Source organism: Anolis sagrei, chromosome 9, assembly GCF_037176765.1.
Source record: "Anolis sagrei isolate rAnoSag1 chromosome 9, rAnoSag1.mat, whole genome shotgun sequence".
NCBI lineage: Eukaryota > Metazoa > Chordata > Lepidosauria > Squamata > Dactyloidae > Anolis > Anolis sagrei.
This window is the reverse complement of record NC_090029.1, coordinates 11,888,945-11,913,168: the sequence shown is the minus strand read 5'-3', so window position 1 is coordinate 11,913,168 and position 24,224 is coordinate 11,888,945. Positions and strand designations below refer to the sequence as shown.

The following is a 24,224-nucleotide window of genomic DNA, read 5'->3' as shown; positions in this document are numbered from 1 at the left end:
GGATGATGGGACTTCAAGTACCTCCACTACCCAAGACTGCTGCAAAACTCATCAAATGACCGATCAAGACCAACGTTGGCACACAGAGCCCCCATGACCCACTCTACATCCTGCTGCAGTTTTGGAGAAGGGTGGACCATGGATGATGGAACTTCCAGTACCTTCACTCACATTCTGAGACCTCTGCAAACCTCATCCAATGACGGATCAAGACCAAACTTGGCACATAGACCTCTCATGACCCACTTTACGTCCTGGTGTTGTTTGGAAAAATTTGGAGATGGATGATGGGACTTGCAGTACCTTTGCTCATTTCCTGAGACCACTGAGGCCCTCGCCAATGACTCATCAAGACTAAACTTGCCACATGCAGCTCCAATGACCCACTCTACATCCTGCTGCAGTTTGGAGGAGGACAGACCATGGATGATGGGACTTCAAGTACCTCCACTCCCTTCCGAAGATTGCTGCAACCCTCTTCTAATGACCAATCATACCACACTTGGCACACAGAGCCCCCATGATCCACTCTACATCCTGCTGCAGTGTGAAAGGGGATGGACTTTGGATGATGGGACTTGCAGTACCTTCACTCACTTAGTGACACCTCTGCCACCCTCATCTAATGACTGATAAAGACCAAACTTGGCACACAGAGCCCCCATGACCCACTCTATATCCTGCTGCTGTTTGTAGGAGGATGGCCCATGGATGATGGGACTTCAAGTACCTTCACTCACTTCCTGAAAATAATGCTGCCATTATCCAAAGACCAATAAAGACCAAACTTGGCATACAGAACCGCCATTACCCACTTTCTCTAATAACCCGGGCAACGCCGGGTCCCCAAGCTACTTGTTAATAATAGACATTAATAATTTTGAAAACTCATAGCAATTCCATTCTGAAATAATAGTATATTATTATCATTATTATTAATAAAAACCAATAATTAGTTTTGAAAAATTCTAATTGTATTCTGAAATAATAGTATATTGTTGATAATAAACATTGATACTTTTGAAAACTCATAGCAATTGCATTCTAAAACAATAACGTATTATTAATAATTATTATTATTATTTCAGAATGTATATTATTATCGATAATAAAAACCAGTAATTAGTTTTGAAAAATTCTAATTGTATTCTGAAATAATAGTATGTTAATAATAGACATTAATAATTTTGAAAACTCATAGCAATTGCATTCTGAAATAATAACATATTATTATTAATTATTATTATTATTTCAGAATGTATATTATTATCGATAATAAAAACCAATAATTAGTTTTGAAAAATTCTAATTGTATTCTGAAATAATAGGATATTAATAATAGACATTAATAATTTTGAAAACTCATAGCAATTGCATTCTGAAATAATACTATATTGTTAATAATAAACATTGATCATTTTGAAAACTCATAGCAATTGCATTCTGAAATAATAGTATATTTTTATTAATGAAAATTAAGAAATAGTTTTGAAAATTCCTTCTAACTCTATTCTGAAATAATAGCCTAGGAATGTGTGGACGTCTCGCGAGAGCAGCCCCGTTCCCATTACTTAGAGGCGCTGAGGTCTCGCGAGACCTTCGCCCTCTTTCACGCCGCTATCTTCCTCCCTAGCAAAAGGGGAGAAAAAAAGGAATAAGGAAACCTCGCGAGAGCTGTCTTCGCTTTCCTTTCTTGCGACCTATCAAACTCTCGCGAGGTCTTAGAGACAAGGGGGCCCAATAAGGCGAAGGAGAGGAGCGGGGTCTCGTCGACCTCTCGCGGTATTTCAGGGGAGGAGCCTGGGCAGCCCGCCTCAGAGAGTGTCTCTCCGCCGGCCAGGAGGGCGCCTTCCTCGGTGGGCTTCTCTCTCCGTGGAGGGTCGGGAGGGCAGGAAGATGGACCCGGCCGGGACAGGTCAGTGCCCGAGGCCCGTGAGGCCTTCCCCTTTCCGTGAAGCCTGCCCTCGAGTAGTCCCCCTCCTTCAGGCCTCTCTATCTATTGGAAGCCCTGAGGCCTACACAGCCAGGCGCCGCCTTCTTCCTTCTGGGCCTTCCTTCAGGGGCTCCCCATTCTCCTCAGGCCTTGCGGGAAGTTGAATGGGATTGATTAGGCCATATAACAATGCCAAACCAAACCAAAAGGCTTGATCAAACTTGAGCTATGTCCCAGCAGCATTCTCTCCTGACATTTCGCCTGCATCTGAGCCTAATGGCATCCCCAGAGGTTCTGTTCATGAGCAAGTGGAGTGTATACATTATTATTACAATAATAACGTGTGTGTGTATAATAGATATATGTAATATAGACACTACAACATGATTTAGTACAATATAATAATATAATTGTCTATTTTAGGCCATATAACCATACCAAACCAAACAACAAAGCTTGATCAAACTTGAGCTATGTCCCAGCAGCATTCTCTCCTGACATTTCGCCTGCATCTGAGCCTAATGGCATCCCCAGAGGTTCTGTTCATGAGAAAGTGGAGTGTATACATTATTATTACAATATAATAATATAATTTAGTTTGTGTCCAAGGCTTTCAAGGTCGGAATAATAATAATAATAATAATAATAATTACAACAAATAAATGTTATTGATTAGGCCATATGTCAATACCAAACCAAACCAAAAGGCTTGATCAAACTTGAGCTATGTCCCAGCAGCATTCTCTCCTGACATTTCGCCTGCATCTGAGCCTAGTGGCATCCCCAGAGGTTCTGTTCATGAGCAAGTGGAGTGTATACATTATTATTACAATATAATAATATAATTTAGTTTGTGTCCAAGGCTTTCAAGGTCGGAATTATATTATTATTATTATTATTATTAATAATCTAATAAATAAATGTTATTGATTAGGCCATATGACAATGCCAAACCAAACCAAAAGGCTTGATCAAACTTGAGCTATGCCCCAGCAGCATTCTCTCCTGACATTTCGCCTGCATCTGAGCCTAATGGCATCTCCAGAGGTTCTGTTCATGAGCAAGTGGAGTGTATACATTATTATTTCAATAATAACGTGTGTATGTATTTTATATATATATATATATATATATATATATATATATATAGACACTACAACATGATTTAGTACAATATATAATGTGATGCTATTTATTTATTTGTCGTGTCAGAGCAGCCAGTCCATTATATTACATTTCTAACAGAACAAAGCAAACAGGCAGAAAAATACACAACTTGTGAGTTTGGTAGCTGGTTAAATGTCCTTTAACCAGTATCTGGCCACTTGGAGTGCTTCCGGTGTTGCTGCAAGAAGGTCCTCCCTTGTGCATGTGGCAGGGTTCAGGTTGCAGTGCAGCAGGTGGTCAGTGGTTTGCTCTTCTCCGCACTCGCATGTCGAGGATTCTACTTTGTAGCCCCATTTCTGAAGGTTGGCTCTGCATCTCGTGGTGCCAGAGCGCAGTCTGTTCAGTGCCTTCCAAGTCGCCCAGTCTTCTGTGTGCCCAGGGGGAGTCTCTCATTTGGTATCAGCCATTGGTTGAAGTGCTGGGTTTGAGCCTGCCACTTTTGAACTCTCGCTTGCTGAGGTGTTCCAGGAGTGTCTCTGTAGATCTAAGAAAACTATTTCTTGATTTAAGTCTTTGACGTGCTGGCTGATTCCCAAACAAGGGATGACTACAACATGATTTAATACAATATGTACTATGATATACTGGTAGTGTATTATATGCTCCTTGATTGTAGATGAACTATAAATCCCAGTAACTACATCTCCCAAATGTCAAGGTCTATTTTCCCCAAACTCCATCTGTGTTTATATTTGGGCATATTGAGTATTCGTGCCAAGTTTGGTCCTGATCCATCATTGTTTGAGTCCACAGTGCTATCTGGATGTAGGTGAACTACACTCCCAAACTCAAGCTCAATGCTCACCAAACCCTTTCAGTATTTTCTGTTGGTCATGGGAGTTCTGTGTTCAAGTTTGGTCTCACAACGTCTGAGGATGCTTGCCATAGATGCAGGCGAAACGTCAGGAGAGAATGCCTCTAAAACAGGGGTCCTCAAACTAAGGCCCGGGGGCTGGCTAGGCCCTCCAAGGTCATTTACCTGGCCTTCGCTCAGGGTCAACCTAAGTCTGAAATGACTTGAAAGCACACAACAACAATCCTTTCTCATCAGCCAAAAGCAGGCCAACACTTCCCATTGAAATACTAATAAGTTTATATTTGTTAAAATTGTTCTTCCTTTTAGTTATTTATTGTTTTAAGTATTTTTGGACTACAGATAAGATATTGCCGTGTTCATAGGAATTAATTCGTGTTTTTTTTTCCAAATTATAATCTGGCCCTCCAACAGTTTGAGGGACTGTGACCCGACCCTCTGTTTAAAAATTTTGAGGACCCCTGCTCTAGAACATGGCCATATAGCCCGAAAAAACCTACAACAACCCAATTGTGATGGTCATCAGCCAACTTTGTTCCTTCAGCCCTCTTCCCATGTATCTAGGAAATGCAAACACAGATCTAGTTCTTGTTGAAGAATAGGATTGAGGCTAAATATTTGTCATTTCCATGATTACCAGGGATGAATTATTTATATTTTTTCTCTTTTTAAAAATATTCTGTGCACATTCTGTCTTCTCCCCTTCCATTGTCTATCTGACACCCTTTGAGTCCCTTTGGGGAACTGGGGCAGGTTACAAATAAAGATGATGATGATTATGCCTAGTTTTCTGTAGAGAACCTATGTGGTTTTTAAAAGCTGTACGAAAGAACATCCAGTCATCCCTCCTGTTGACTGTGTCAGAAAGCAGGGTAAAGGTGCTTGCTGTTTTATAGATTTTCCATGTCATATATTTTTTTTTAAAAGCAAAAAGCCATTCTGTTGTTTACCATCCATTAGATTCCATGCTCTCCCTCCCATGCTTTCTTTAACCTTTTGCCTTTTCTCTCCATTTAATAACACCTCAAGGATTTTTATGATTAGGAGGTAAAGAAAGATATGAAGGGGCAAGTTGATAGCCCTGTTTGGCAACAGGAGGCGTGTGTGCTCAAGTAAAAGAGGAAATGGAAATAATGTAGTTGGCAGTGACACTCTCTTTCTGTACTAAATTAAAAGCCTTCAACGCCACAATGGTACTGATTGTCAGCAGCTGATCATTACTTCTCACTAGCAAAAATTTGATTATTTTGTTCCTAAAAATACAGTAGTCTTTTTCTTGGATTCAGTGTCAATGGGCACAAGGCAAGAGAGAATTTTAAAGGAAAGCCTCCAAACTTGAGAATTCACCTCATTTGTGAATGATAGGGTTTTCGATAAAAGGGAGAACATCACATTCCCTGATATATGAAAGGCAATAGTTTAATTGGGAGTGGAATTAGCGTATATACTTGAGTATAATTTGACCCAAATATACTGTATATACTCAAGTATAAGCCTAGTTTTTCTTCCCTTTTTTTAGGCTAAAAAAGTTCCCCTTGGCTTATACTTGAGTCAAGGTTATTTTTTTACTCTATTTATTATTATTATTATTTACTCTATTTATTATTATTACCTTATTTTACTGTACTAATATTTATTACATTTATTATTTTACTCAATTATTTTTATTAAATTTCCATTATTCACTCTATTGTTATTATTGTTGTTACATTTATTATTTTACTCTTTATTATTATTGGAAGGATATGTAAGCACATTGACATTGAAGAAGGTTAGAATAATTTTTTCATCAGAGTTGGACAGTCTTATCTTAAATTACGGTTTTATGTAAATACACAAAATCATTTAACGTACTGATGATTATCAGCAGCAGCTGCATTTCTTACCCTCGGCTTATACTCGAGTCAATACATTTTCCCAGTTTCTTGTGGTAAAATTAGGTGCCTCGGCTTATATTTGGGCGGCTTATACTCGAGTATATACGGTAAATCTAATTTTACCACAAACTCTTTGGAAAACATATTGACTTGAGTATAAGCCGAGGGTGGGAAATGCAGCAGCTACTGGTAAATATCAAAATAAAAATAGATACCAATAAAATTACACTAATTCAGGCATCGGTAGGTTAAATGTTTCTTTAATATTTACATAAAACTGTAATTTAAGATAAGACTGTCCAACTCTGATTAAACCATTATTCTAAACTACTTCAATGTAAGTGTGCTTATGTATCCTTCCAATAATAAATATAGTTAAAATAATTGTAGCAGTAATAATAGAGTAAAATAATAAATGTAATAAAAATAATAGAGTAAAATAATGTGTGTAATAATAATAGAGTAAAATAATAAATGTAATAATAAAATAGTTAAATAATAAATGTAATATTATAATAGAGAAAATAATGTAAATGCAATAATAAACATAATGATAATAATATTACAGTTAAATAATAACAACAAAGTAAAATGATGAATAACTTTAACTACAAGAAAGGAGATTCCATCTGAACATGAGGAAGAACTTCCTGACTGTGAGAGCCGTTCAGCAGTGGAACTCTCTGCCCCGGAGTGTGGTGGAGGCTCCTTCTTTGGAAGCTTTTAAACAGAGGCTGGATGGCCATCTGTCATGGGTGCTTTGAATGCGATTTTCCTGCTTCTTGGCAGAATGGGGTTGGACTTGGAGGCCCATGAGGTCTCTTCCAACTCTAGGATTCTATTGCTCAAGTATATGCCCAGGGGGACATTTGGAGAATGATTTAAATTGGTGACCACTGACTATTTATTGTCTATTTTTATATTGTTTATACGGTTTTATACTGTTTTATATTGTTGTTATTATTACATTGCTGTTAATTGTATATTTATGTTTTGATAAGGGCGCCATGGGATGCCACTTTGTTAGCCGTCCTGAGTCCCTTTGCGGAGGTTGAAAACGGATGGGATAGAAAAGCCGTAAATAAATAAATAAGAATTAAATTTTCAGCCTGAAAAATGTATTTACAGTATTTATACCTTCAAGGTCTATGCTTTCTTAAATATAGTTTCAAAACAAATATTATCCACATTCGCATATCATTAAAAAGTTTTAAATATTATCTCCGAAGTCTAAACCATAAATAATCTGTAATATGTTTAAAGACAATTCAATGGTTACGGTTGTAAAGAAAATTAATGGTAATATGTATAAGTTCAAACAAGCCATGTAAATGCCACTTAAACTATAATCAAAGTGTATAGTTTGTATAATCAAACACCTATTCGTAATATTTTGCATAACTCACTCCCCAGTAATAGTAGGGTTTTCACTTTCATGTCCTTGATGCTGCCCTTTATAATCAAGGACTATGAAACATAATAGTGACAACTCAGCGGTCTTCTGTCTTTCAACCCATCTAAACCTTGAATTTAATCATTTAAGCCCCGTGGAGCTTGTACATCTGATAAGGAGGGAAAGGAGGAAAAGAAAGAAGCCTGGGTGTGCTCAGGGCCTTTCTTCAGATACATGTGGTCAGGATTACAATTTAGTATTATGACCTCTTTGTAGAGTTCATTCCTGTTTCAGGGTGGAGAAAATCTCTCCAGTTGAAATGCACTGTGGCCTTGTCATCCCTCCAGATGTTGTTGCTTCCAAATGTAGCTATTGTATAATTAAAATTGAGAGTTGAGAGGATTGGAAGGGAATGAATAGGTTTAATCTATTATAAAGTAGCTCATGACAAGGGATAGTAAATTGCACTCAGCTACTCTACTTTGTATTTAGAATTGTTTACTTTGACCCACACAATTCTAGTACAGTGCAGACGTCGTTTAGTGAATATTTACCTGCTATATTGTACTGACATAATTTGGGCTGTGTAAAACCACAATCTCATGTACTCTCGGTCATTTGTAAGTCTTAACAGTTGCATTATCACGTAATGCAGCATTACTCAACCTAGGGGTTGGGACCCCTGGGGAAGGGGTCGTAAGGGGGTTTCAGAGGGGTCGCCAAAGACATATATTTCAGACTAGCCATTCCCTGCCATGTGTTGCTGTGACCCAGTCTGTTGATCTGGAAAATAAAGTAATGAGAAAGCGTTGGTTTCTAATATACATAATTTCTTTATGCTTGTGGGTAAACAGTATTTCTTGTTGTTTCTTTGTCAGTGTTGATGTGGAGAGTGTCTGGTTTGCCCACCCTGGAACATGCAATATATCATTGTCCTTCTTTAAGGGTCCCTTTCAAATCTATGATACTATATCTGTGTGTGTGAGAATCATATCTATATCTGGATGGCTCTTTGTCAGGAGGGCTTTGATTATGTTTTCTTGCCCTGGTGAAGGGCGTTGGATTGCATGGTCTTGAGTATTTTCTATTGGTCATGGGGGTTTTGTGTGGGAAGTTTGCCCCAATTCTGTCATTGGTGGGGTTCAGAACGCCCTTTGATTGTAGGTGAACTATAAATCCCAGTAAATACAACTTCCAAATGTCAAGGTCTATTTTCCCCAAACTCCATCTGTGTTCATATTTGGGCATATGGAATATTCGTGCCAAGTTTGGTCCAGATCCATCATTCTTTGAGTCCATGGTGCTCTCTGGATATAGGTGAACTACAACTCCCAAACTCAAGGTCAATGCTCACCAAACCCTTCTGGTGTTTTCTGTTGGTCATGGGAGTCCTGTATGACCCGTTTGGTTCAATGCTATCATGCTATTTGATTGTAGGTGAACTATAAATCCCAGAGACTACAACTCCCAAAAGAAAAAATCATTTTTTTTGAGTGTTAGGTCCTTCTCTTCCTTTTTGGAATCAGACGGCACATCCTCCAACCAAAAGCCCTCCTCCGTTGTGATTGGCCGGCCTCTCAGCCAAGGGGAGGACTGTTTCTGACACAAGAGGGGAGAGGAGAGCAGGCGTGCTTGGCACATGACAGTGTGGTGCGCATGTGCAGCCAAGGGAGAGGTTGCAAGGCTGGAGGGAGGATCATGCCAGTGAGCCCCTTCAAGGCATGGAGGTTCTGTGTGGGAAGTTTGGCCCAATTTTATCATTGGTTGGGTTCAGAATGTTCAGAATGTAGGTGAACAATAAATCCCAGCAATACACCTCCCAAATGTCAGGCTCTATTTTCCCCAAACTCCACCAGTGTTCACATTTGGGCATATTGAGTATTTGTGCCAAGTTTGGTCCAGATCTGGCACTCTTTGAGTCTACAATGCTCTCTGGATGTAGGTGAGCTACAACTCCATAACTCAAGGTCAATTCCCACCATGGGAGTTCTGTGTACCAAGTTTGGTTCAATTCCATCCTTGGTGGAGTTAAGAATGCTCTTTGATTGTATTATTCTTGTATTTATTTATTATTTGAAACATTTATATTCCGCCCTTCTCACCCCAAAGGGTACTCAGGTCAGAGCACAACATATTTAAGGCAAACATTCAATGCAACACAATGCAACACAAATTCATATATTATTATTATTATTATTATTATTAACTTTATTTGTACCCCGCTAGCATCTCCCGAAGGACTCGATGCGGCTTACACAGGCCGAAGCCACAAACACAATACAAAGAAAACATATCACAGCAGTAAACAAGCAAATCAAAACAATTAAGCAAAATAAACAACAAATGACATACATCAAGACACTATTAAAACTGGATCGGCCGGCGCAAAGGGGTACAGGGTTAAAAGTGCTGATATGGCAGGAGGAACGTACATAAACATTAAAAGCATTTATCTCAATATTAAAATACACAATTTAAACCATCCTGGTCATCAGCGTCAAATCTCATTGTCCTGGTAATCTTTCCTATTGCTGCTTTATTGCCCTGTCCTGAAAGCTTGGTCCCACAGCCAAGTTTTTACTATCCTTCTAAAGGACAGGAGGGAGGGGCCTGACCTGAACTCACCAGGAAGGGAGTTCCATAGCTGGGGGGGCCATCACCGAGAAGGCCCTGTCACTCGTCCCCACCAGTCGCCCCTGTGACAATGATGGGATGGAAAGCAGGGCCTCCCCAGAGGATCTTAATCTCCGTGATGGTTCATAGGGGGAGATGCGTTCAGAAGGTGAACTATAAATCCCTGCAACTGGGATCTGGGGGTCATCACAACATAAGGAACTGTATTAATGGGTTGTGGCATTAGGAAGGTTGAGAAACACTGACCAAATGGGAACCTGGGTTTCTAGGATTACCACAAACCCAGAGCAGTTGGAATCAGAATTGTTTAACTTCACTTTGTATCGATATATGTGAATATGGTTTGTGTGCGGGCTTGCAATCCTGGCTTTTCTTGAGAGCAACAAAGCGAGATCCAGGGTTCTACAAAATGCATCAATTACTGGATTATTTTAATTCTCTTATGAGCTGTTATTTATCTGCATGACTTGCCTTTCAGACCGCCTGTTCCAAAATTTAATTGAAACATTGGATGAAAATACAGACAAGAGATTCTACAATATTGCTAAACTAGGAGGCACCAAATACGGTAACAATTACTTTTCCATTGCTTTTTCATGTCTTTCTTATATGTGTTATAAAATGTGTTGTGGGTTAGTGTGGACTTCTGTGTTTGTGAGAAATACCATTTAAAGCGATGGTCTGTGCAATGTATGTTGTCTAGCAATTTTAATCCAAGACTGGTGGTATCATTTTCATGTGTGAAGCTTGTAATTTAAGTCACAACTTGGACCAGTAATTCCCAAAGTTTGGTCCTCTAGGTGTTTTAGGCTTAAACTCCCAGAAGCCCTAGCTGACTTGGCCAGCAATCAGGAATTCTGGGAACTACAGTCAAACACATTGGGACAACCTAGTTGGTGCAGAGAAGCAATCCACAATGATGTGGGCTTTGTCTTCTCATGCCAGTGTTGGAAGCCCCATCGCTTTGATGTTTCATTTTCCCCTGTTCTGCCTTGTTAGCTACAGAGTTCATATCTGAAATGTATACGAATCAGTGCACTCAGTTTGATATGCTTCAGAGATCCATTGCAGTGCTGCCTAGTTATGGCCCAAGGCTAGTCAGTTTCCCTGCGACTGTGACTCATGGAGCAAGAGTGGGAGAGCAGGGCCTTTTAATAAATACACACCGTCTGGTTTCCATCTGCCAGAACCCATGAGGTTAACAATCATGTTTGCTAAGCAGCTTTTGTTAGTTTTAGAAGAACATAATCAAAACAATGTTTGGTGAGCTGTAGCTTCTGTCTTTTGTCTGTTTTGTGCCATGGAGCAGAATTAGGCTGTAAGCCTAGACACATTTCCCATGGAGTAAGGCTGGTCGAATACAGTCGGGCCTATGTATGAGAAGCTATAGGTTCTCATTATTGAATTGTAGCCATGAACATATCCACTAGTACAGTGGTCCCCAACCTTTTTTTGACCAGGGACCACTCTCTAATTTTAGTGCCAAAAGGGTTACGAATCAGTTTTTAGTCAACTTTAGATTTGGTTTGGTTATTTGGGGTTCTGATTCAGAAAATTGCATTGGACAGACAATATCAGCTCTAGTTTCTGATGCAGAGCATGTGCCATCCAGTAGTTGCCATCTGCTTGCCCACAGAAAATCATATTTAATAATCTAGAGCTGATGTGGTAGTAGTAATAATATAATATAAAACTTTATTTATATACCGCTCCATCTCCCCGAGGGGACTCAAAGCGGTTCCCAGGTAACATCACAAAACATACAAAGTAAAAACAACATAACCATAAGATTAACAAAACAAAATATAAGCATAAAAATTGTTGCCATAACACATATATATTAAAAGTAATCCTGCCTGTTCAAGCTAATTTAAAAGGCTGGGCCAAGATTTGTGCAAGCTCAAAAAAATATAGGGAATTAAGTGCAATGCTATGGCAGGCAACAGTGATATTAGGTAAGGGTCTGTGGCTGTTCATTCCGGGGGGGGGGGGGGGGGGTAGTAATCTTTTGTAGGTAGTCAACCTCTCCTCTCCCCTGCTCGGCACTATCAGAGGGTTTTGTGAGACCAGTCGCTCTCATTGCTGCATGGTTTCAAGGCAACGGTGTAGTAATGGTGAGGCTGCAAACCATATTTCCGTTCTTGCGGATCATTGATGATTCATGGACCACAGGTTGGGAACAACTGCACTAGTAGGACTAGTATCTGAGTAAACAGAAGGATTGTATATTTAGTTAACTGTCTTACCGACAGTAACATTCTAGGCAGAAAAGAAATAATTAAATTAGGTTTTGATTAATCTAAATCAGTGCTTTTTAACCTGTGGACCGTGGACCACCAGTGGGCTGTGAGGACGAAAATCCGGTCTGTGAACCTCCTTCCTCTTAATTTATTTATTTTATTTATTATATTTCTGCTCCTTTCGCACCGCCTGCCACTCATTCCCTGTCACTGACCAGCCCCGACCCCTTGGATATACCACATCAGCTCTAGATTATTAAATACGGTTTCCTGTGGGCAAGCAGATGGTAACTACTGGATGGCATATGTTCTGTATCAGAAACTAGAGCTGATGTGGTCTACCCAATGCAATTTTCTGAATCAACACCCCAAACAACCAAACTAAAACTAAAACTGGTTCATAACTTTTTGGTACTAATGTTGGAGAGTGGTCCCTGGTCAAAAAATGGTTGGGAACCACTAATCTAAATTGATGTTTTCATTCATTTGGCTCATTTAAAGTCCTGGAACAATGTTCAAAATGCAGGGTTTGTGAATGTGGCTTAATCTTATAAGTCTCTTTTATAAGCTATTCCTGGATAAGCAGCTTCTAATGAAATGCCTGAAAAATAGGGAAGGACCAGCACAAGTTCCCCACCTTGTTCATGCCCAGCATTTTTAATTTTTTAATTTTAAATTTGAATTGTTACATTTGGCCCGGCCATACGTTTTAAATGCTGTATGTTTTGATACTGTTATCGTTATTGCTTATTGTGTATTTTCTGTTTTGAGTTTATTTTAACTGTTTTGTATTAATTATTGTTATTGCTTTTTTTAATTGATGTGCTGTGGGCTTGGCCTCATGTAAGCCGCACCGAGTCCCTTGGGGAGATGATAGCGGGGTACAAATAAAGTATTATTATTATTATTGTTATAAATGTAATAATAGAGTTAAACCATAAATGTAATAATAATAAAAATAATAACAGTAAAATAATAAATAACTGAAGTATTAGCCGAGGAGGGCTTTTCTTAGCCTTAAAAAAGGGCTGAAAAACTCAGCTTATAGTTGAGTATATATGGTACATTTGCTGAATCATAAGTGAATTTCTGTTTAGTAGCCTTTGGATGAATCACTTCATAAAGGAGTAATGACACAACCTGCCTTGTAAAACACAACTAATTTAAAGCAAACCAGCACACCCTGGAGCAACATTTTGTGCTCTTCAGAGTTGAAAGGCAAGTGTGCAGACTTGTTAAACATAGTAAGTGGTGTTTGCCACTTCACTGGGTTGCTTTATTGCTTCCTGTCATGAATTATTGTTGAATAGAATCACTACTTGGTCTGAGTTGGTGGTGGTTTGAGCATGTAGGTAAGACACCTGTAGGTAGAGCACCTTTTCTTAACCAGTCCTATTCCTTGTCTTTGCGCAGATATCCTGCCTTATTCCATACGGGTTCTGTTGGAAGCTGCGGTCCGTAACTGTGATGGCTTCCTTATAAAAGAAGAAGATGCCATGAACATTTTGAATTGGAAAACAAAGCAGAACCATGTTGAAGTGCCCTTCTGTCCTGCCAGAGTCCTCCTCCAAGACTTTACGTAAGGCACATGGTTCTTATTTTATGTTTCATCTCTCTCTAATTAATTCCAACAGCATGGGCATGAGCTCAATGTTCAGGGTCGGGACTCCGCGGGGAGTATTAAATAGTCAGGCATTCAACTATTCATGTAAGTTTACTCTGGCAATGACTTTACCTAAGAAAAAGTTATTGAAATAATAGAGTGACTTAATGCTGCTCTGTAGGAGTCTCAGGGTGCCGAAGCACGTTGCAGAAGATTGAGATCTATGTGCTAACATTCCCACACAATATTAATTGTACTGTGTCACCCTTTGCACATACATGTAAGCATAACAAAATGCCTCATGCTGAGTCAATGCATGGGTCAGTCCAGTTGATGTCATGTGAGCCATATAATAGATAGAATAGATGCAGTAGATAGTACACATGTTCTGTGTAATATCTACTGCAGTGTACATAATCAGAACATGCAAACTTTGTGTGTGCAGGCACCATGATATTCAGAAACCCCAGACAGCATGGCCATTGCTAACTAGAGTTAGCTGTGATTTGTCATTTTTCCAAGCTGTGATTGGTACCATATAAGATGCCTCTCCTTGGTTTGACACTATTGATTAAAGACTGGCTTGGGTACCCAGCATTGCACGGGTTAATAGAAGAAGTCATTTTTATTTTACAAAATGCATGGGGTTGTGGGTAAACTACAACTCACATCATGCCAGATTAACTCCTTGAAACTCTCTCAGTACTTAAAGTTTGTCATGTTCGCTGTAGATGTGTCATTGGTGGGATTCAGTGTGCTCTCTGGCTGTAGGGTAAACTACAACTCCCACTATGGTGGGTCAGTCCCCTCAAAATGCTCCAGTAGTTTGAGTTAGTCATGCGGGTTCTGTGTGCCAAGTTATGTCTAGGTCCATCATCAGTGAGATTTGGAATGCTCTTTGATTGCAGGTGAACTAGAAATCCCGGTACTTAAATCCTGGTACCTACAATTAACAAATATCAAGGCCAATTCCACCCCAAATCCACAAGTACTCAAATTTGGGCATATGGGATATGCATGCCAAATTTGGTGCAGATCCATTGTTGTTTGCGTTCACATTGTTGTTGCAGATCCATTGTTGTTGCGCTCTCTGGATGTAGGTGAACTATAATTCTATAAATTATAAATCAAGGTGAATTTCCCCCAAAGCCCTCCTGTATAATAATAATAATAATTATTATTATTATTATTATGGTCATGGGGGTTCTGTGTGTCAAGTTAGGTCCAGGACCATTGTTGGTGGGGTTCAGAGTGGTCTTTGATTGCAGGTGAACTATAAATCCCAAAGCCTACAATGCCTATAAATCAAGGTGAATTCCCCCCAAAACTCTTCAGTATTTTCTTCAGTCATGGGGATTCTGCGTGCCAAATGTGGCCCAGATCCATTGTCAGTGGGGGTCACAGTGCTCTGACTTGATGCAGGGTAAACTACAACTTCCATCATGTGGAGTCAGTCCCCCAAACTCCTCCAGTATGTTTAGTTGCTGCCTAGTTCTGCTCTGTTTGTTGTGCAGACAGAGTTGAAAAGAGTAGGAAAGGGTTAAGGGAGAGGCAGTGGGTGGGATCATGCAAATTCCACACCAGTGGAGAGAGTCAGAAACACTGGGATGTTTCTGTGGTGGAGGAAACACGTAAAATTCAGGATGAAGTTGTCCCCAATGAAAGCATTCCTTGGGTGGTGGGTTGTAGTGTTTGGGGAGGACAATGGCAGGGGTTGGGCTACATGTTCATGGTGCTCGCTATAACCTGAAATGTCATTGGAGGGAGGGCTTTTGGTGGCTCCTCAGCACTGTGGGTTGAAGCTGTTCGTGGAAGCAGGAGCCTTTCTGTGGACACACACACAATACACATTTTCACTTTTATTATGGGTATAGATGTGAATGTTGTTCTCTTTTGTCAGTGGAATTCCTGCCATGGTGGATTTTGCTGCTATGAGGGAAGCTGTGAAAAATCTGGGAGGAGATCCTACCAAAGTCCATCCTGCCTGTCCGACAGATCTCACTGTTGATCATTCTTTGCAGATTGACTTCAATAAATGGTACATATTATGAAGTTCATTTGATTTTTACTATGCTTTGGAAGAAATGGGGTTGCATCTATATAAATAAAAATGTAATGTTCGTTTGTGGGATTAACATAACTCAAAACCCACTGGACAAATTGGCACGAAAATTGGACGCAAGACACCTAACAGTCCAACGTGTGTCCATCATCCCTAAAAGCACACGCACACACACACACAAAACCCCTGCAGAGCAGACTTAAAAACCCCCCAAATACACCATATATACATATATACATATACACATGCACACATTCGTATATATGTGCACAAAAATACACAAATATACACTTATACACACACCTATATATACATGCACACACAAATATACATATATACACACATATACATATACACATGCACACATATATACATATACACATATATACACATATATGCATATAGACAAGCAGCACACACATATACACAATATGCAAGTAAGCATATAAATACACAAATATATACACACATATATACACCCACACATATATACACACACACAAAACACATATACACAGACTGGACCACAGCAACACGTGGTAGGGGACGGCTAGTTGGTAATAAAAGATGTGTTCTTCTGAAGGTAGTTTTAAGTAAAGGATACATACATGTATTCACTTACTCACTTTAGATTCTTCTGTTATGACGTGCCAGTTTGGAGTAGGTTACAAAAACCAAACAGCAACAACTCCTGGCCCATATCTTATATGAAAGCAGAAGTGGGAAGCACCCAGTCTTGAACTTGCCTCATAAAATTTACTCAAATTCGATTATATTAGAACATCTTGAAGTCATGGACACCATGAACTATTGCTTTAGTGTTCACTGTATTCCTGTAATAGTCGGGTCATATGTTGAGGTGCTGAGCTGGACCCGGAAAATTGTTTTATTGTTTTAATGATTGTTTTATTGCTCATGAATATATTTTTTAATTTTATTTATGTCTAATTGTAGTGTATAATTGTAATTGTTTATACTGACATTGAATTTTTGCCATTACTTACGTGTAAAGCGCTTTGAGTCGCCCTCAGGGTGACAAAATCAATTTTTGTTGAGTGAAGAACATACATTGGGTTGTTTGGTGTCTTGTGTCCAAATTTGGTGTCACTTCGTCCAGTGTTTTTTGAGTTCTGTTAATCCCACAAACAAACATTACATTTTTATTTATATAGATACAGTGCTGTGTGGAAGGGTGCTTAATGTCGGGGGAAACCTTTACTTTTACCTTCTTGAACCTTCTAGAGCAGGCAGGAATGGTAAGAGTTGAAGTCCAAAACACCTGGAGGGCTGAAGTTTGCCCATGCCTGCGCTAGAGACCTAATTTAACTGCAACTGCATAACGCAATAAGCCATTTGTAAACAATCATGTACATCTTTCTCATCCATTTCTTGCACAACAGTGCAATACAGAACACCCCAAATCCCGGTGGTGGGGATCCTCAGAAGCCGCCCTCCAAGCTCTCTCCCCTGAGAGCCCCTCGGAAGCCCTCTTGCCGAGGCCAGTCCAGTTGCAAAGGGCCCTGTGATGGAGAACCAAGGCGGAACGCGGGGCAACTCTCTGTGCAAATCGAGAACACACCTCTTCTGTGTCCTTTTCATCTTCAACCAGTGCCTGAGTGAGCATGTTCTCTTAATTACTATTCCCCTTTTTGCCTTCTAAGAACTCCTTTTGTTCTGTGGCTAGGAATGTGTGCCGTCACGATAGCAGGCTTGGACTCCCTCTCCAGTTTGACTTGGAACTCGACATCAGACAATATTTCATAATGTGTTACGTGTTTTCACACTTCGAAGTTTACTTACTGGTGTCCCTGCCAAGAAAATAACTGGATGGCTTAGGAGTCCACTTTCAGATCACTTTCTGCACTGAACACTTGGAGAAATGAGATTTTTATTTGAAAGGCTATTTCAAATGTGTATGAAATCTTTTTTTGTTGTTGTGGGTAACATAAGGCATTTTGCTGAGTTTCTTTTTATTGTTATCATATGAATTTTCTTATCCAAAAAAATTGGTTAAGAAAGTTGTAACGACCAAAAGCTTTGCTTGTACCAATAATAATAATAATAATAATAATAATAATAATAATGTATTGTCAAAGGCTTTCATGGCCGGAATCACTGGGTTGTTGTAGGTTTTTCGGGCTATATGGCCATGTTCTAGAGGCATTTTCTCCTGACGTTTTGCCTGCATCTATGGCAAGCATCCTTAGAGGTAGTGAGGTCTATTGGAACTAGGAAAGTGGGTTTATATATCTGTGGTATGATGTCCAGAGTGGGACAAAGGATTCTTGTCTGCTGGAGCTAGGTGTGAATGTTTCAACTGACAACCTTGATTAGCATTTGATGACCTGGCAGTGTCTGGAGGAATCTTTTGTTGAGAGGTGATTAGATGTCCCTGATTGTTTCCCCTCTGTTGTTTTGGTGTTGTAATCATCCAGGCGTCCCCTGGGCAACGTCCTTGCAGACAGCCAATTCTCTCACACCAGAAGCGACTTGAAGTTTCTCAGGTCGCTCCTGACACGACCAAAAAAAATAAAACCTTGCCTAGTTTCCAAAAGACCTCACAACCTCTGAGGATGCCTGCCATAGATGTGGCCAAAACGTCAGGAGAGAATGCTTCTGGAACATAGCCATACAGCCCAGAAAACTCACAGCAACCCAAAGTAATATGTCTTGTTACGTTACTATTGTTAGTATTATATCCCATTTTTATCTCAATTGAGGCTCAAAGTGTCATGTTCTTTGGACCAGAGATGCAATGACCTGATTACTCCGAGACAAACACCAATTAATTCAATTAAAAGTATTTATTTGTCCCCTGTGTGGCTTACTTAAAATTCACCATCAAACACTTGGTCAGATACATGCGGAATTTTTGAGTTTGAATCAGCAAAAATGTGGTATTAAGACAGGCAGAATAGAAATGGAAAGGCAGAGGAGAAAGGCCTCCAGATGTTTTTTTTATTTGTTCCAAAGTGGTAAAATTCCTTTAGCCTTACACGCAGCAAGTGGTTGCCTGACTGGTTTTCTAATTGGACATAACAGGTTCAAGATATGAAGATTACCAGTTTTCTTATCATTTAAGACATGGCCGCAACGCCGTCTTCTTGCTGGAGGTTATGTCCTCTTGGAGCGAGTCCTAGGCATCTTCCCTTGACGTGATTCTCCTAGATTCTTTTCTAAGAGTGTGATCCTATATCACTTGGAATCACACTGTGTCCAATTCTGGGCACCACCATTGAAGGGAGATGTTGACTCTAAGCTGGAATGTGTCCAGAGGAGGGAGACTCAAAGGTTCAAGGGTCTGGAGAACAAGCCCTATGAGGAGCAGCTTAAAGAGCTGGGCATGTTTAGCTTGAAGAAGAGAAAGTTGAGAGGAGACATGATGAGGGCCAGGGATCAAGATGTGAGGGAGAAGGGAGCAGGCTTCCTTTCTGCTGCCCTGGAGACTAGGATGTGGAACAATGGCTTCAAACTACAGGAAAGGAGATTCCACCTGAACAGGAGGAAGAACTTAACTGTGAGAACTGTTCAGCAGTGGAACTCTCTGCCCCGAAGGGAGTGTGGTGGAGACTCTTTCTTTGGAAGCTTTTAAACAGAAGCTGGATGGCCATCTGTCGGGGGTGCTTTGAATGCAATTTCCTGCTTCTTGACAGAATGGGATTGGACTGGATGGCCCATGAGGTCTCTTCCAACTCTTTGATTCTATGTACTTGGGCATAAGTCTTATTTAATTCGTTGGTGTTTGTCTCTGGGTTTTTTGGAGTATAAATAGGTTTTAAAACAGGGGCTGGGGACTAAGGACGTGGCATTTGTCATTATAAATGGTTTTTTTTAAAAAAAATAAATTGTTTTATAGATTTTATTTATTTACTAGCTATCCCCTGCCATGCATTGCTGTGGCCCACATGGGAATTGTGCGTGGGAGGTTTGGCCCAATTCTGTCGTTGATGGGGTTCAGAATGCTCTGTGATTGTAGGTGAACTATAAATCCTAGCAACTACAATTCCCAAATGTAAAGATTCTATTTTTCCCAAACTCCGCCAGTATTCACATTTGGGCAAACTGAGTATTTGTGTAGAGTTTGGTCCAGATCCATCATTGTTTGGGTCCACAGTACTCTCTGGATGGAGGTGAACTACAACTCCAAAACCAAAGGACACTGCCCACCAAATCCTTCCAGTATTTTCTGTTGGTCATGGGAGACCTGTGTGCAAGTTTGGTTCAATTCCATCGTCGGTGGGGTTCAGAATGCTCTTTGATTGTAGGTGAACTATAAATCCCAGCAACTACAACTCCCAAATGACAAAATATTTTTTTTTTAGTAAACGACATACACTGGGTTGTTAGGTGTCTTGTGTCCAAATTTGGTGTCAATTTGTCCAGTGGTTTTTGAGTTCTGTTAATCCCACAAACGAACATTACATTTTTATTTATATAGATTTATTTATTTACTGTATTTGTATACCTCCTTTCTCAGCCAATCGGCGACTCATGGCGGATTTATCATGATTTTATATCATCTTAATTGTTTTTTTATTGAATTCTTATGTTTTGATGTTGACTGTAAACTGCCCTGGGTCTCCTGTGGGCTGAGAGGGGCGGTTTACAAATGTAGCAAATAAATAAATAAATAAATAAATAAATAAATAATAATAATAATAATAATAATAATATGCCTGTGCTGTTCTGTTCAAAACAACTCAGTTTGAAAATATTAATAAACTGATAATATTTATATGGGCTCTTTCTTTTTTTCCCCTTAGGCCTGAAACAGTTTTAAAAAACCAGGAGATAGAATTTGGTAGAAATAGAGAGAGACTCCAGTTTTTCAAGGTACGTTGATATATTGGGGTGGGGGGTGTTTGCACAACTTTATAGTACATGTGAATGGAAGCTTTTTCAGGTCAAGGGTTGGATTCAGTTTTATGGCACTGCCTTTTAGTGCTGGGTGCGGCTGGAAACAAAGACAAGGCTAACAATACCAACATATTTGGGTGTAAAGGTGCTGCTGTCGTTGACTGAGCCTCATCACTGGCCTTTCAACTTATTGAGGAGACTTGGAAATTGCTAGGATGCCACCAAATAAATGTGACCATTTGGGGAACCCCATAGGATTGGATTGGAACCCCCCCCCCCCCCAACCTTCCCAGTATTTGTAGTGGATTCGAGTATTCAAGGAATGTGAGAAACTGATTTCTGATTTTTTTTTCTCTCTCTCTTCAAATAAACTAGTGGGGCTCCAAAGTTTTTAGGAATGTCTCCGTAATCCCTCCTGGAACAGGAATGGCACACCAAGTAAACCTGGAGTACTTGTCGAGAGTCGTATTTGACGCTGAAGGCCTTCTTTATCCAGACAGTGTCATTGGCACCGATTCTCATACAACGATGGTGAATGGCTTGGGCATCTTGGGATGGGGTAAGAGACAATAATAATAATAACAACAACAACAATTTCATTTATATCCTGCCACCATCTCCCAAAAGGGACTCGGGCAGCTTACGAAAGCACATAATAGTGCTACAAGAACGAAGGGGACTCAGAGTGGCTTACAAGGTATATATTGCATACAATATATTATATTATTATCATAGTACAATATCAGCATTAAACATGGCTATATTGCACCATACCACTATATCGTAATATTATTAGTAATATTACATGTAATGTAAATATATAACTATCATATATTATTATATTGCATTACATTATAATATTATAAATATTATATGTGTATACAATATATTATACTATACTATACTATATTATTAGACTAGCACAGGAGACAAGATGGAACTGTTCCTTGGCCTCCCCTCTCTTCACTTGGTCTTTCAATCCACTAATTGGGAAACTAGATTATATTCAAGATAAAACTGAGCTTTCTAGGGCCAAAAGTTGTAACTTCAGGCCAAGGAGATTCGTCCTTCAACTCCCATATTACGTGGTTAGTTGGCCTGTAATGAAGTGGCTAAGTGGTGTCATTTCTCTTTTCAGGAGTGGGAGGAATTGAAACAGAAGCAGTCATGCTGGGCTTGCCAGTCACCTTCACTTTGCCGGAGGTGGTTGGATGTGAACTTACTGGCTCTGCCAGCCCGCTTGCCACATCAATAGATGTGGTCCTGAGCATTACAAAGGTAATCTTGCAATTTTGCTTTACAAAGAGTCCTCTTGGTTGCGGAATGGGCCACACTATCCAGCAAATAATGTGGTTGGGGTAGGCCTGTAAGCCATTTCCAAACCTATCTGGGTTTTCTCTGTCAGCCTTGTGATAATGTATTTTTCTTTTCTCTCCCAATAGCAACTGAGGCAAGCAGGGGTGTCTGGAAAATTTGTGGAGTTCTTTGGTCCTGGCATTTCCCAGCTCTCTATAGGTGACCGAACCACAATAGCCAATATGTGTCCAGAATATGGTGCTATCTTGAGCTTTTTCCCTATCGATAATGTGACACTGAAGCATTTAAAGTATACCGGTAAGTCGGAAACGGAGTTTTGTAGAGGTACCCACAGGAACCTGTTGTCTAAAGCAGAGCTTCTTAAGCTTTTCCTGAGAAATGTTTATGTGACCCCAGGAATATAGGGACCAAACTATAGGTATAAATACCAAGTGTGTATCTGTATAAATAAAAACGTAATGTTTGTTTGTGGGATTAACATAACTCAAATACCACTGGACAAATTGACACGAAATTTGGACACAATACACCTAACTTCAGATATGCAGATGACACCACTCTGGTGGCCGAAAGCGAGGAGGAGCTGAGGAGCCTTCTAATCAAGGTGAAAGAAGAAAGCGCAAAAGCCGGGTTGCAGCTAAACATAAAAAAAACCAAGATTATGGCAACAAGAATGATTGACAATTGGAAAATAGAGGGAGAAAACGTGGAGGCCGTGACAGACTTTGTATTTCTAAGTGCAAAGATTACGGCAGATGCAGACTGTGGCCAGGAAATCAGAAGACACTTCCTTCTTGGGAGGAGAGCAATGTCCAATCTCGATAAAATAGTAGAGAGTAGCGACATCAGACTGGCAACAAAGATCCGCCTAGTCAAAGCCATGGTATTCCCTGTAGTAACCTACGGATGTGAGAGCTGGACCTTAGGGAAGGCTGAGCGAAGGAAGAGAGATGCTTTTGAGCTGTGGTGTTGGAGGAAAGTGCTGAGAGTGCCTTGGACAGCGAGAAGATCCAACCAGTCTATCCTCCAGGAAATAAAGCCCGACTGCTCACTGGAGGGAAGGATACTAGAGACAAAGTGGAAGTACTTTGGCCACATCATGAGGAGACAGCAAAGCCTAGAGAAGACAATGATGCTGGGGAAAGTGGAAAAAGGAAGAGGGGCAGACCAAGGGCAAGATGGATGGATGGCATCCTTGAAGTGACTGGACTGACCTTGAAGGAGCTGGGGGTGGTGACGGCTGACAGGGAGCTCTGGCGTGGGTGGTCCATGAGCGAATGAACAACAACACCTAACTGTCCGATGAGTGTCCATCTCCCCAAAACACACACAAAACCCCAGCAGAACAGACTTAAAAACCCCAAAAATACACCATATATACATATACACATACACTCGTATACATATACACATGCACACAACTATATATACACATACATACATACATATACACACAAATATGCATATAGATAAGCAAACATATACACAATATGCATGTACACATATAAACACATAAATACACAAATATATACTCATATATATGTTGTTCATTCGTTCAGTCGTCTCCGACTTCGTGACCTCATGGACCAGCCCACGCCAGAGCTCCCTGTCGGCTGTCACCACCCCCAGCTCCTTCAAGGTCAGTCCAGTAGAGTAGAGACATATGCCCTTCACACACATATATACATAAACACACATATATACACAAATATATGCACACACATAAACACATATATACACACACAAAACACATACACAGACTGGGCCACAGCAACGCGTGGCAGAGGACAGCTAGTTGATAATAAGTTAGCATTTGCAAGGCCTGGTAAACACTGATTTTCCTTTTAGTGGAGTACAGTGTTCACTCACTTATTGCGGGTGTTACGTTCCAGGACCACCCTTGAAAAGGGAAAATCCGCAAAGTAGGGGTGCTATATATTTATATCGAGTTCCGAGGGTGAGGCAGAAGTGAGGAGAGATTTAAAGGCATTGCACACTTTTTTTTTGCTAGCTATCTCTGCTTTGCTTTGCAATCTCTCCTGATTGGCTGCCTCTCTCCCGAGGGGGAGGGTAAAAACCACTTCCACACTCCATCGTTGCCAGGAGGCGGGATTAGAACGCTGCTCTGGGCAACCGCAACCATTCATAAACTGGGAGGAAAAAACCCACGAAACAGCGAACCACAAAGTAGTGAGGGAACATTGTACAGCTGAAGTATTTTTTCAGAGCCTACTATAATAATAATAATAATAATAATAATAATAATAATAATAATAATAATTATCATGTCAGGAGCAAACCAAACAGTTGTATTGCATTTTTAACAA

The 24,224-nt window shown here is 40.0% G+C and overlaps 1 protein-coding gene across 1 annotated transcript in view; it reads left to right on the top strand.

Moving 5' to 3' along the window:
- The first annotated feature begins 1,706 nt into the window (after positions 1-1,706).
- The window catches only part of IREB2 (iron responsive element binding protein 2), a 41,204-nt gene continuing 18,686 nt past the window's right edge, over positions 1,707-24,224 (top strand). Inside the window, exons 1-9 of the mRNA XM_060755708.2 lie at positions 1,707-1,915; positions 10,297-10,386; positions 13,472-13,637; positions 15,562-15,699; positions 17,124-17,339; positions 20,487-20,556; positions 20,956-21,139; positions 21,719-21,858; positions 22,023-22,194. Of these exons, the coding sequence (XP_060611691.2) occupies positions 1,897-1,915; positions 10,297-10,386; positions 13,472-13,637; positions 15,562-15,699; positions 17,124-17,339; positions 20,487-20,556; positions 20,956-21,139; positions 21,719-21,858; positions 22,023-22,194 (1,195 nt within the window). The 5' untranslated portion in view covers positions 1,707-1,896. The remainder of the gene's footprint in view (positions 1,916-10,296; positions 10,387-13,471; positions 13,638-15,561; positions 15,700-17,123; positions 17,340-20,486; positions 20,557-20,955; positions 21,140-21,718; positions 21,859-22,022; positions 22,195-24,224) is intronic.